We start from the raw sequence: 14,482 nt of genomic DNA on the forward strand, positions 1-14,482 counted from the left end.
CAGTTTGGTGACCTTGTTCAATCTTTTGATTTGCTTACAACTAATAGCATTTCTACTGAAAATACTTAATTCACATCTTTGGTAATACCTGTTCCGCAATATAATACGTCTTGCTATTCGTCTTTGGATGAATCCACATGCAACGGAAGGTCTCACCAAGTATAGGATTGTAGGGTTTTTTAAGTCCCTGAAGATAAGGACAGACAATTTTAAACACACAGAAAATACAACATCCCAATTCTAAAAACCAGGGGCTAATAATTTCCAATGCAAAAGTATTCCCAGGGATCCACAATGAGACCCCTAAAGCGACATTTTTTCCTTAGGATAAAAAGATAAACTTCAGCTTTCATTTCAAAATGAAATCCAAATTACCTTAAAAAAACAAAACAATATGAAACCGAAAGGTGTGGGCAAAGTACCTTTGGCTTTTTGTAGAATCCTGACAAATACCATTTCACAACTTGTTTCATACGGTTGTAAGCATTCTCTTCAAGGGCGGCTCTAAAAAAGGAAGAAAACGATTTCCAGATTGGTCATGTAAATTAAATTAAGGTGAAGATGGAAGCTTTTAATCTTTGTTTTAACCAACTGAGCCTACCATATACAGCTTCAACTTTCATTCATTTTTGGACACACTGCTGGAAAATGCACAGGAAATTTAAACCAAACCCTAGTTTTAAAGATATTGGCTGACATTTAGAGCAAGGAAATTCCAGTGCAGTGACAGGAGCATACTAACAGAACTTCCAGGCTAAATGCACCAGGGAAGGGGTGATTTCTGATTATCTTTCCTTCAGGAATCCCTCTGTGCCACTTGAAAACATGACCTTGATTGTACAAAGCCTCTCAAATGCATGGTAGAGATAGGAAATGTATTGCTGTACCTGCATTCAACATGTGTACCTGTTGTACACTGTACACAGATGTAACAAGTGTCCAATATAACATCTGAACAGGGCTACATCGTCTAATGCTACTAGAACTACTGTGGAAGCAGATGCTTGAGTATATACTTATGTGGTATATAGTTCATTTGGATAATAATATTTATTTTTGTTAGATTTTTGGGTTGACTTTGCACAACCAGCCACAACTAACAACTAGAGGTTGGATCCCAAGTCTTGTCCTTGTTTCTAAAAATTGGGTTGCTTTATAGTCACTGATGACTTATGACCCGAGACCTGGGGAACTGGTTTGGCAGCTGATGCAGAGAGGCATAGATGAGCTGAGATCAAGCTCAGAGGTGACTGATTCATGCAAGAGGTATCAGAAGTCACTGTATCAGAGACTTGTAGAGTGTGCTCCCACAGGGAAGTTCACAGGTGGGAGGAGCAGTACTGTACCTGAATGCTTACTCTGTGAACATTTGAAACTGAGAACAAGAATCAATATTATGAATCTAAGGCAACAACTGGATCTATTACTAGTGGGACACCTGCTGCCACATCTGACCTGCAGCATTTTTTAAAAGCAAGATCTGCTGTGTTATAGACACATGCGATGGGAAATGAAGAGACAACCAGATGAAACAAACACAGGTGGGTAAATCTAAGGGGCGGGGGAACAGCAAAGTCTCAGCTAGTAAAAGAAGGGTGAAGGACTTACAAATTTTGCTTTTACAGAGTTTTCCATGATGTCATTCACATGATGATTAAAAATTAGTAAGCAAGATGGTGTTTATCCCACCCCAAAGCATGTGCAACAGGGCGGGGGATCTTGCTTTGAGGAGAGAGAAAGTTCCAGCTCCTAGGCTTTAGTTATACAAAGTGTCTGGTCTACTCAAGTGCAGAACCTATGTGTGCACAAATACCACAAAAAAGAATGTGTGTGCCCCAGTGACTAATTCAACATTAAAAATTGACAGATTTGCATATATGAGTTATGCTACTTATATCTATGCTAAAATTTGAGACCAATTAAAACATTTCTTAAGATGAACATTATCTTAATGAATAGAACTTTTTCTATGGAGAAGATCCAAGAAATGCATCAAATATTCCGGATTTAACCATAATCTACACATGGTGCATCTATTCTCCACTAAGAAAAACAAAGCTTAAGAAATTGGGTTGCCAAATACCCTACTTAAATATGAGAGCAGTATTTTATTTGTACAGTCAAACATGCCCAATTCTCAGTTGCATGCATAGTTCTATTGGTTCTCACATTTGGTATGGCTTACCCTCTATAGATACTTCCCAGTTTCTTTATACTTTTACACAAAATCCTTCCATTACCTTCAGCTGCTCAGATAAAACTAGTCAATGTATAAAAGCTCTACCATTAAGTTTAGAAGACAATTTATGGACTTTTTTTAAAAAGCAGGATTTGAATTTACTATTCCCCACCCCCCCACCCCCATTAAAAACTTGGCCTCCTAAGCAGTAGAGCAAAATCCAGAGGCTTCATTAGAGGTATAAACAGTCTGGTTGTTATTTAAAATAAGGTTTTAGCAGTCATGAAAACACACAAGAAATAAAACAGTTACCCTTCAGTACCTGTTCCACAGTACTCTTACTTCCCCTCCCTTCAAATACACAAATTGTTCCCTCCCCAATACTCTGCAAGTCCACCCCATTTCCTCCAAGAATATCAGAAAGCTTGACATTGCAAAGAATATGCTCAGCATTAGGCATATGTTTTCTCACAATATCGGGATTTCTTTGGCAAAGAATTCTAGAGACAAGAGACATATTGGGAGACCGTCTCTTTTCATTACTCAAAGGAAGTCCACCACCAGAGGGCAAACTGACCCATCATTCAACCTCTTTTTGAAAAGCTTGCACAAGTATGTTAAACAAGAAAATACTGTTATAATGAATTTAGTTTAAGAAATAAGATCAAACTCACTCAGATAAGAAGTCAGCATGATAGTAGTAATCGGACAGTTTGTCCAAGAATGAACGAGTTTCCAAAATAAATGTAGGTAGCACCACCTTGGAGAGGTCCATTCCTGGGCGTACTTGTTTTAAGAGGGTCCAGATCAAACTCTTGTTCTCTTCTGACACAGTTTCTGTTTGAGCAGCTTCTCCTGCCTTCAACAAAGACAGTAACAGTGAATGGCGGAAGAGAAAAGGTACACTTACTCTTCCATGGACCCATGCTCCAAGGGTCCATGTTTGCAGAAGACTGGGTTTAGAGCAAAATAGCTCAATACTTTGCCCATATCTATGTATGATTTATTTCGGCCATTCCCCTTCTTTGGTGTAGGTCAAGTTCAGACAAATTTTACTTCCTCTGTTTCTGAGCCCACATTATTGCACTTGCCTTACCCACCTACTGTGTATTTTAGAAGCAGCACTTCAACTGATGCAACCTTGGAAATGGGGAACAAAATTGAACAGTTTCTTCCTACTGCAGATTTTTTTAAAAACAACACCAACATGCTTGGACAAGGGTCAATGAACAACTTGATCCAATTCACAAAATGCACACTTAGGAAAAGTGGTCTACATAAATCCTAGTACCAGGCTGAAGTTCAGAGGTAGTCTGCAACAGACTACATCATCTAGCTCAAGCACAAGAGACATATTCTGTTTTTGGCTTGATCACTGTATCTGGCCATGTTCTTGCCACTTGTGGTTCCAAATTAGTCTCCATTCACATGTTGGTCAGCTCAAGTCAAATAGCTCCAGACTAGAGATGTGAAGGCCCGGGGGGGGGGGGGAGGAATCCTAAACAATAGGAAAATCCTTTGGGTTCTCCCCCCCCCCCACCGCCCCCTAAGACAGAAAAATTGTGAAGGTTGGGTAAACTAAAACACAATTGTGATTTTTAAGAAAGATGCATGAAATGCTCTACAGGGCCACTGTTCCCTTTAAGGCGTGCGCATATGAGCACACGGACACATTTTCTGATGTCCGCTCAGTTAATTTTAGATCCTGCTCAGATTGAATCAGGAGGGCCCCACTCTGACTGCATGTGCGCACATACTGCCTGGATACTGCCGCCCAGAACAAAACTCATTTCGCATACAGATGAAAAAAATTAGAGAGAACACTGTACAGAGCATGATTTTAAACTATTATTTCACAACTCTCACATTCCAGATGCATTTCCATCCTCAGAGAGGATACTAGAAGAAGGTACAGATCTAGGGCCCTTTATTGCTTCTGAATTGTTGCTTGCCTCACTCTCTGATCTGGAGAATGATGGAGATAACTGTTCTCCTGACTTGGCCCTGGTTCTGGTTGCCTCTAGTAAGTTTTAGACAGGATTTATTATTTGTTTCTAGACCTTCAAACCCGATTTGAGCATAAGCAAGTAAGAGAAATGTGTTCAACATTAGACGGAATGCAATGCTTCAAACTACTTTCAGTTCTCTTAAATATGACTGCCTTTACTGATTACTTTTTAGGACATTATTGTAATAATAATGGAACAATATTATTGTAAATAATTACAACAGAGAAAGATCAAAAATTGAGTTAATTCTCCTTCTCATCTAGAATAGACAATGCTAAGGAAAGCTTTCTTATTTTATATAATACAAGTTAGCTTTTATTTACTATGGTTTTCAACTCTCCTTCCTTAATTTCCAACTGGCAAATACATGTCCAGATTTCTCAAGCTGCAGCAGCTTGTAGTTTGATCTCTAGCACTACATATTTGTAATTGTTTCTTATACTCATGGCATACCTTAGTTTTATTATTTAAAAAGGCAAATCTTATCTGCCAAGCTCTACATAATTTTGTACATTTTGTGTCTAACCAAGTAAAGGGAGTTTAAATATGGTACAAAATTATGTCTTGTCTATAATTCAACTTTTTGCAAAAGTTGCATACCCCTGCAATAGAAAAAGCTTGGTTCCCCCCTCCCATCAGGCTTCAACATTTCCAGAAATCTTCTCTGTCTACACTAGGCCAGATTCAGCTGTTAGCATTTTTATTTCCAATCAACTACTTTCTATAACTCTCTCAGCCTCACCTGCCACATCTCCCTGGCTAGGTTCTAACAGTTATTTCTGTTCTTTTATGGGCCCCTTTATGTTTAGAGGCATCCTAAAATCATCTTATCCATCAGCTAATAAGAACAGCAGAAAAAAGAATGTGGAGTTACAGAGGTAAACACACCTTTGCAATTCAAATTTGTCAAGACAACACTGGCTGCACTCAGACAATAATGAGTCCCATGTGCTCATATGCTCCCTCCACTCCCAGCTGCAGCATAATCCTTTAATTCCTGGTTTGATTAAACCACAGTTGGCCCACAAAGCAGGATCAAACTCTGGTTGCAGACAAACTATGGTTTAAGCATCAGGAATTAATTCACAAAGCTGTGCGTGCAAGGAAAGGAAGGGGCCTACACAAGCTCAGGGTTCATTCCTGATCTTCCAAACAGCTACTGTTAAACCTATAAATGGATGGCTTATATTTCAAACTATTACTGGAAATAGGGTAGCTACTGTGTATAGAAACCACTTTTTTTTTACCTCTCCAAGTTCTTCATGAACCTCTTCCAAGTAAGTGGTTTCTTTGACAGGATCAGGTTCAGGGTCAATGTATGAATCATCCTGTCGCTCCGATGTGTCAGTGTCACTTTCTCCCAAGCCATCATTGTCCGACTCATCATGATCATGATCATTTTCTTTATCAGATTTATCAGAATACATATCTGGATCTTTATAATTATGCCTTTCGATTTCACCGTCATTTAACCTAAGAGGAAGAGAGAGGACAGAAACAGGTTTTCCACTGTGGTTTTTTGTTCCTTACTTAATACAACTTACTGAAATCAGAAACTGTAGCGATTACTACTACATACTGCTTTCTAAGCTGTCGTTTAGTTTAGTTCAATTTCAGGCAAAATTAAGCCAAGTTTAACAACTGTTAAGTCCACTGATTTTATTAGACAGATCTGAGGATACTAAACTTAGTGGGACTTAAGCTTTTTAATTTAACTGGGTCACATCCTGAGTTTTAACTTAAGTAAGTTAACTTTCAAATTTTATAATCTGTTTATGTCTCACCATGACTTTAGCATCTACATGAATAAATATGCAGCGCACACACACACACACACACACACACACACACAATTACTTACACATATGGGTAGTGATTTAGCTAAAAGGTCTGAGAATGAACTTTGGTATTAAAAAAAATAGAACATTTTTCCTAAATGCGTGAGTAACAAAGTACATTTAATGAAATCAGTACAATAATTTCCCTTTGGATTACAGTAATCATGGTGTGTGGCTTTTAGTAGTTCAAGACATTAGTAAATAGGGTCATTGTGACACAGTTCTAACTCAGCCAATCACCACTCTCTAAGCTTGTTGCTACTGAAATTGCATTGACTGGAACAATTGAGTGAACTCAAGTGGACTGTAAGTATCTCAAGAGTTTGCATTCATAAGTAATGTTATCACCATTTTGCCTGCAAGTTAACTAGCTCCATAGCCTGAGGCATGTTCACTGTTCACTTCAGCAATTAGGTTTCTTGAGAATCCCACACAAAGTAGCAGGCATTTAATCTTTTTTCAGTAATTTCATTTCCAAAACTAAGTTTAAAGAAGGCAGGCACTATCAGAATTTTGTCCACGTTTCTAATTAGAGGAAAGTAAAAGAACCTACTATTTTTAAGTCACCCATATAGTTATCACACCCAGCCTAATGGGAGTTAAGGGGATCAACTTGGAAGCTGTTGCTTCTCTTACATGGATTGTTATATCTAAGGATGTGTTCAAGTGATTATGTGGAGTAATGAGAAAAGCTTCCCCATACTGCTGCTGTGGCACCAGCCCTGTTCATTTTGTTTTTCCTGATCCATATACAAATCATGGTGGTGACATGGATTAGGATTATTAACCGTTTGTGATCTAGCAAGTTCTCTCCTACGTGCACTACAAAGTGATAAGTAAAAATTCTGTTCAACAAGCATAAGATCAGCAATAATTCATGGCAGGGGCATAACTATAATAGGGCAAGGGGAGACAGTTGTTTGGGGGCACAATGCCTTGGAGGGGCCCCCCAGAAGCAAGTCACATGACTGACTCCCCCAGTCGTGCACCCACCCGGGCTTCCTTCAGTTGTATTCATCCTCTGAAATTGATGTGAGTGTTAAGACCTGGAGCTACCAGAACATCATGTCTTTTTCTAGTACCATTAAATGACTTGCATTGTCCACAATTTACATAACCATAACTTCATGAGCTGAGCTTCAGTGGGGGCGGGGGGAGGAATTTTAAAATCTTGTCTCTGGGCCCACTCCAACCTTGCTACGCCCCTGATTCATGGTGGTGGTAAAGTGGCAGAGGGAGGAACAAGACTTGTTCTGTTCATCCAAGCCTTTCATCCAGCCTGCAAGGGCCCTTTAAAAATTGGAGAAGCTGCTGCTAGTCTGTGAAGATAATACTGAGCTAGATAAACCAATGGTCTGACTCAGTATATGGCTGCTTCCTATGTTCCTAAGTAGAGACTTGTAGGGTCCACTGGTTCATGGCAAGTGCAAAGATTAGGAAAAAGTCTCCATCAAGCCTGTCTCTTCCAAAAGTAGAAGTTAACACACGTCTACACAAGCATGCATACATTCACAAACATTCATGAGCACAATCACATCCACATATTCAAGCTAAACAGGAAATAACTAAATGAATCAGATTGACTAAGTGGAGGAAGGGACATAAAAGCCTGAAGCTAGCTTATGTGAAGCTATATTACAGTTTAACTTCATAAGAACAGCCCTGCTGGATCAGGCCCAAGGCCCATCTAGTCCAGCACCCTGCTTCACACAGTAGCCCACCAGATGCCTCTAGAGAAGCCCACTGGCAAGAGTTGAGGGCATGCCCTCTCTCAGAAGTACTGCTACTTCCCTGCAACTGGTATTTAGAGGCATCTTGCCGCTGAGGCTGGAGGTGGGCTATAGCCTCCATGAGAACAGAGAGGAGAATAAACCTGCCTCCTGTTTGGTGTTACATGTGAACAGGCTCACTGACAGTATTTGGCTGCCAGCATATCATCATAAAATTTAATTTGCCTCAGAGATTAGAGAGAAAAATAAGAACCACATAGTTGGCCTTTAAAAGGTGAAACTCTATAGATACCCTTCTCCCACTCCCCACCCCCTGCGAAGTAAACTAATGATAGTCAAGGAAAAACTGGGAGTGGGGGAGTGGGAATCACACAAACAATTGAAACTTTACTCTTAATTGGCTTCAGAATTTCTTTTCCCTATAAAAATATTAAACATTTGCCCGACTTACGGGAAGCTTTCACTACTATGCACGTTGTTTGCACGCAGTAGACCATAGAACGACACATGTGCACCATCTGTTGAGGAGTTGAGATCATGCTCTTTACCTTCTCTGATCATTGTACGCTTGAGCAAACCTGAACATTTCAAAGCTAGCTCCAGCGCATCCATCCAACACCTACCTAAAAAGAAATACATTTTAGTAGTAAAATACCCAATATTGATTTCACATTTGATATGGGACAGTAGAGGGTGCACTTCAGATGCTTTATTTTTAAAGCACTGAATTGTGTTGAACTGAGAGACAGTGTAACACGTATACAAGATCAGGAAAGATGCCTTGTGGTCTTCAACATTCTTTTTAAAGATCTCTTTTACAGACTGATTCAAACTAGCTTTACTCAAGACCTATTTACTTTAACAGGACTTCCTTTCAGGTAAGCATGTTTTGAACTGGCAGTTTTAGTCTCAGATATATTAAAAAACGAGACAGTGTTACTTCCAACAGGGATTTCCAGATGATGTTGACTACAACTCCCATAATTCCCAAGCAAAAGGTATTGCAGCTGGGGATTCTGGGGATTGTAGTTGTCAATATCTGGGAATCCCTGTTAGAGGGAACACTGGAGACAATGGTTACCTTTTCAAATTAGTGCTGCTTTTATAAACATCTCTGCGCCATCCCTTGTTCCAGAATTCAGCAACTAGAACCTTTATACATTTTTAAAAAAATATATAGAACTTTTCCCCCGTAACTCACACCGTATCCAGATACAATACATCTTCAAGCCTTTCAGTGGTGGCCTACTTGTTTTGTTTCGTGGGGATGGAACTGAAGCTCAGTGGCAGAGCATCTACTTTGCATGCAGAAGGCCCCAAGTTCAATTCCTGCCACCTCCAGGAAGGACTGGGAGGGACTCCTGTCTGAAACCTCTGCCAGTCAGTATAGCTAATTCAGAGCTAGGTGGACCAATGATCTGATTCAGTATGAAGCTGCTTCCTATGACCCTAATTAAAAGTGGAACCCAGGGTAATACAATATAAACACCACCTAGAGATGTACATATCAGGCATTATAGAAAGACAGATAAATAAATTCATACATATAATATCGTATAATGTATAACAGTGATCTGCTTAGGTCATTCTGGAAGAGTTTGGCAAGCAAGAATGGTTATTTTAAGACAACACTTAAGACTGAAATCTAAAGCACTGCCTCAAACTTCTGCACATACACCTGAGCCCTTAAACTTTTTAATGCAGCCTCCCCAGAACCCTTAAACTGTTCATAGATGTTTTGGTACCATAAAACTGTCAACTGTGAAGGCAAATGATACTGTAATAAAACCAAGAGCCCGTTCAAACATCATGCAGAACCATGGTTAAATCTTGGTTCTGTCCAACATCTCCTAGCCTTGCAAGTGCACACTCCGTCATTATCTGTCCACATGCCAGTCGGAAGAATGCTACTTCATACTGTAGTTAGAAACAAACCAATATCAGTCATTACAGTCAAACCAATCTTTATTTATTCTAATCAAGTTGTCTGCAGCACACTAAGGTTTGAAATGGGGTTCAGATCACAGTTTATATCAAATGCTTTTGTCAGTACAACTCATCTTGATTTGTTTCCAACCATAGTCAGAAGATTGTGGGGTGGGAAACACACACATTCCCAAATCTCAAATCTGTCAGAACGCAATTGTGGTTCTGCATGGTAACTTAATTGTGCCTTGGTCCCCTAAATGACATCCCCTGAGCTTTCCAAAGAACAAGCACATTATATGTGTAATAAATATTTAAACTGTTTTTTAAACCTGGGAGTTAGGGGCAGGGGGAGGGGGAATTAGGCTTCTCTGGGACCACTTTTAGGAGAAGACAAATAAAAAGTGCACTCTGGATCTCAGCTTAAGCTTTCTATAGCTGAAATTATTTAAGTAAAGAGCCCCCACATATTACATTATATTTTTATAGCCAACTTCTTTTTGCCATACTGTGAATAACAAGAGCATAAAAAGGTGTGGGAGAGGCAGAAAAATCTGGACTGTAAACCAAACTAATGGTGTTGCCTTTAAATATATATATTTCCAGAAATAAATTTCCATCGTTTTTAAAGAAACATTTAGATTTGTTGTGCCACACCTCTCATTTTCAACTTAAAATACATTTTTGGAATTTGAGAATGGTGGCTCATGAAGGAGTTTCCCCCTGCTTCTTTATTTAAACCATAGTATAGCATTTAGCAGAACGTGAAATAATGGTTATACTATGTATACATTATTTAACACTCACATTTCATTCATTAGTGGCATAAGCTTCAAGATCACTCAAAAGAACTATAAACAATTCCTTTCAAAAAACACAAACATTATTATTTACCATCGGATTCTGAGGCTGCTCGGATGATCAAGTAACTGCTGGGTAATGGCTGTGTTATTGAGCCAACGGCTTCACCTTTAGGACCCTGAAAATACAGGCAATAGATACAAGAGTATTAGGCTACCTCGAATCCAATATTTTCATGAATTATCTAGGATAGAAAAAACAGGCAGATTGTCTTTCAGCCAGCAGTAACTAACAAAGCCAACTCACTGGGGACAAGTCTAATCTTTTATCAGAATCTGTGCTTTATAATTTTCAATTATGGCTCCCATTTCTCAACTCAGTTTCAGAAATGGGAGCCTGTATTAAAAATAAATGCCTTCAGTACAACCTTCCATCCTTCCCGTGGTATTCACAGCTTCCTCCATGCAGTGAAGAGTGCCTACTAAATATAACAAGAACTCCAATGCCTTGGAAGAGAATGTACTCTTCACTGAGAATGTAGTTATCAATCTTGTTTTCCCATACACAGTTTGCATAGAAAGGATCACACAGGAGATACTATACTAGCCTTACTGTGCAAAATGTGTATAATCAAGAGAGAGAATGAACACAGATTAATCTAGCAGTATCTATAACCTGACAAGAGTGGATGCATGGCCATTCATATACAATGTTCCCTTCTTGTTACTCTCTCTAATTCAATGTACCCTCTGGCTTCCATAGGAACCTAGGCAACAGAACAGTACTACATGTCCATATCAGGTCAGACCTAGCCTTTGCAACTTTTTTAGAATGAATGACAAATAGCAGTTGCATTTGGAGATGACAGAAAATCAGCCAAAGAGAAAGCTGTTAGGCAAATCTATGACAACTGAGCATAGTTTGAGATCATCAATATTTAACCACACACAAAAAGGTTTTACGTATCACTGGTGTAACATTCTACTCAGCACTGCCTGCATTAAGAACACATTCACTTACCTTAACAGCCCAGATGGACTGTTCCAAAGGATGGAAAAGTTTGAAACAAAATCCATCCTTTTTCGAAGGCCGCTCAATGAGTTCACAAGCGTTCAAAAGTACTGTTCCCACCCACTGGCCATTTTTAGGAGTTTTGTAGATAAGCAACACCCCTGGTTTCAACACACACCAAAGTTTGGTCCAGCTTTTTAGTGTGCCACGAATCTAAATAGGAAAAGAGAGAGGTATTTTCTTAAAAATAAAGGTGATTTACATTTAAGTCCCACTCTGCTTTTTCCCAAGCACAGAAGACCAGTCCTATTGTATATTTAGGGACCTGTCAAACAACTGACTATCATAGGATTATCCATGGCCAAAACACAACTTTCTAATATATAAATAAATATAAATATATAAATATATATATATGTCTGTCTGTCTGTCTAATCTACAGATATCAAATTTATTATGTAGACAGATTGGGGATGGGTGTAGTTCAGTGGTAGAGCATCTGTTTTGCATTCAAAAAGTCCTAGGTTCAAACCCTGGCATCTCCAGGTAGGGACAGCATCTCCTTAGAGAGCCACTGCCTGTCAGTGTAGACAATACTGAGCTAGATGGACCAACGTTCTAACATAGTTCAAGGCAGCTTCCTGTGCTCAGATTTCATTTCAGAGAAAAACCAAGACTTAACTGGGGCACACATGAAGAGTGGGACAAGTGACCAAGAAGGGACCTGCATTAAAATAAAAGAGTACACTAATATATTCCGTTTGCTTTTACTAGAGGAATCATTGTCACATTTTATTTAATACAAAGTGATCCTCATGCCAATTAGTCAGTGCAGACAGATGCAGTCATCGCAACTGTAGTAAAGCAGAAGCTAGGTATCGCTCTTAGTTTCTTGCACTTCACATACTGAGCCTCTGGGATATAATTAAGCAATTCTCTGCTAGTGGAAAACATTAAATCAGCAGCCAAGTAGGATTTTAATTCTTTTCTATTCTGGTAGATCAACAGCAGCTACAACTTTCACTCATGTTACATACAGATTCTGACCTTCAACCAGTCAGCCATAACAATAACAGATGGGTCTGTGATTGTGCTAAGTAACTCTTTTGTGGCTCTTTTCTTCTCTTCTCTGTAATTCTTCTTCTGAACCTGTAAAGAAATGAATAGAGTAATACATGAATGGAAAGATGTTTCATGATTCAACATGATGTTTCATGATTTCTCAAGGTCACTGCCTTGAGAAAGCAAATGTCAAAATCAAAACTTCTGCAAGATGCCTACCTTTGTAAAAAAAAAAAAAGGGTTTAGGATGGTTGTCTAATGTAAGCATTATTTGGCATAAGGTAAGACTCCGCTTCTGATTTAATCAATGCAATATAAAAAGGGAAGAGGCTTCTTCACCTGGGTTAACAACAACACCTCTTACCAAAATAGAGAAGGTGATTGCCATTGTGTACCACCAAGTACTTAAGAGTCCAAGTTACTGTCATCGGACTAACTTAGATCATTGTAGCCCTATGCATTGCTTTCTAAATGTCATGCAAAAGAGGTCTATAAAACTGGGTAAATTGTATATCCCTATAGCAATTTGCACTGGTTTAAATAAGTATATAATTCTACCTCTTTTGTATTGTCTATGCATTGTCAGAGACTTTAAATTTATTTTCTACCTATCATTAGCATTAGCAGTAAATCTAAAATCCCTTATTAAAATTATATACAACCCAAGTTAGAAAAATAGTCATTTCTAGCAATCTTTAGACTGACAAAATTTTCATCCTTACAAAAAAGTGGGAAAGTTCATCCATAGGTTTACCACCTCAGTAAGAACTAGGCCTTTATGGAAGACAAAACATAGTTATTACTTCTAATAGAAACTCTGGTGATTGAGAACCTGGAGTCAATTAAATGAAAGCAAGGCAGTAGTTTCTACATATTCAGGGAGTACACAAAGTACATATGTTTATAAATTTTAAGAAAAATAAATGCCGCCGCCGCCTCCTCAATAGATCAGTGAGCTTCAAGAACCTTATGGGAAATTTAGGACATAGAGCAGTTGAAACACAAAGTTATGGGAACAGTTAAACTATTAAAAAAAGGATGGGAAAAATGGAATTCATCTGCTCCAACTCCTAAAAGCTTGTAGCAAAAATCCAGGCGAGTGATTAGAATTGGGGGAGTATATAACATGAGATTAACACGTTCCCGATACAGGAAGATTTCAGGAGGACCAAAAAGGGAAAAAAAGATACCTTTTCCCTTCCCCATTTTCTAGTAACCTCCCCATCCCAGCTCTATATCAATAAAATGCCCATGTTCTGAGTTGGCAACCCAACTGTCTTTCTATTAGTACCTGATCCTCTAGAGCTATACAACACAGCAAAGGAAGGCCTTATGCGAGTAGGAAGGGGAAACATCCCCCCCCCCAGAGTTTCCTTTCCCTTCCCCACCTTCTGAAACTCTCCTCTTCCCCCCACAAGGCCTGTACAGCACACCAAGAATCCCATTTTAGGCTGGTTGGAGCCATGAACAGGTTCATTCTTCATGGGGTTGGGGATACACTGAAACATTTTGTTGCAAGTCACGTGTGTAGCCTGTTTTGCACATGTTCCATATTCTAAAATGATAGAATCAGCATACTGGACAAACACACTGCATCCTGTAGTTATTTTTCTAGATAAAAATATAAACAACATTGCCCAAATAGCGGCAAACCTTGCAACATCTTATTGTTTTTTTAAAGCTCTAACCTACTTCATATTTAGCTTCAGAGTCCACTGAAAGGTGTACTGCATTGTCATGAGTCTAGAAATAGTAGGTATGTTTATTAGGGAACCAACTGACCTTAAGAGACTCCTTCTTTGTGAGTTTGGTGGCAGAAGAGGTGGTGGTGGTGGTGGTGGCAGCAGCAGCAGCGGCAATGTCCTTCTCAGAGCCATTATACAGCTTAGATTCTGACTAAAAGTATACGTATACAAGAGACAGTAA

General features: G+C 39.0%; 1 protein-coding gene across 6 annotated transcripts in view; it reads right to left on the reverse strand.

Annotated features, from left to right (window-relative positions):
- OSBPL8 (oxysterol binding protein like 8) overlaps positions 1-14,482 on the reverse strand; it is a 121,733-nt gene that overhangs the window by 36,120 nt on the left and 71,131 nt on the right. For all 6 annotated transcript variants that reach the window (XM_053253241.1, XM_053253243.1, XM_053253245.1 and 3 more), the window contains 9 exons: positions 14,339-14,452; positions 12,542-12,643; positions 11,504-11,707; positions 10,577-10,661; positions 8,208-8,379; positions 5,436-5,661; positions 2,854-3,038; positions 423-504; positions 89-187 (listed from right to left, as the gene is read on the reverse strand). In XM_053253241.1, coding sequence (XP_053109216.1) covers positions 89-187; positions 423-504; positions 2,854-3,038; positions 5,436-5,661; positions 8,208-8,379; positions 10,577-10,661; positions 11,504-11,707; positions 12,542-12,643; positions 14,339-14,452 — 1,269 coding nt within the window. The remainder of the gene's footprint in view (positions 1-88; positions 188-422; positions 505-2,853; positions 3,039-5,435; positions 5,662-8,207; positions 8,380-10,576; positions 10,662-11,503; positions 11,708-12,541; positions 12,644-14,338; positions 14,453-14,482) is intronic.

The sequence above is a fragment of the Hemicordylus capensis genome, chromosome 5, assembly GCF_027244095.1.
Source record: "Hemicordylus capensis ecotype Gifberg chromosome 5, rHemCap1.1.pri, whole genome shotgun sequence".
NCBI classification, from domain to species: Eukaryota; Metazoa; Chordata; class Lepidosauria; order Squamata; family Cordylidae; genus Hemicordylus; species Hemicordylus capensis.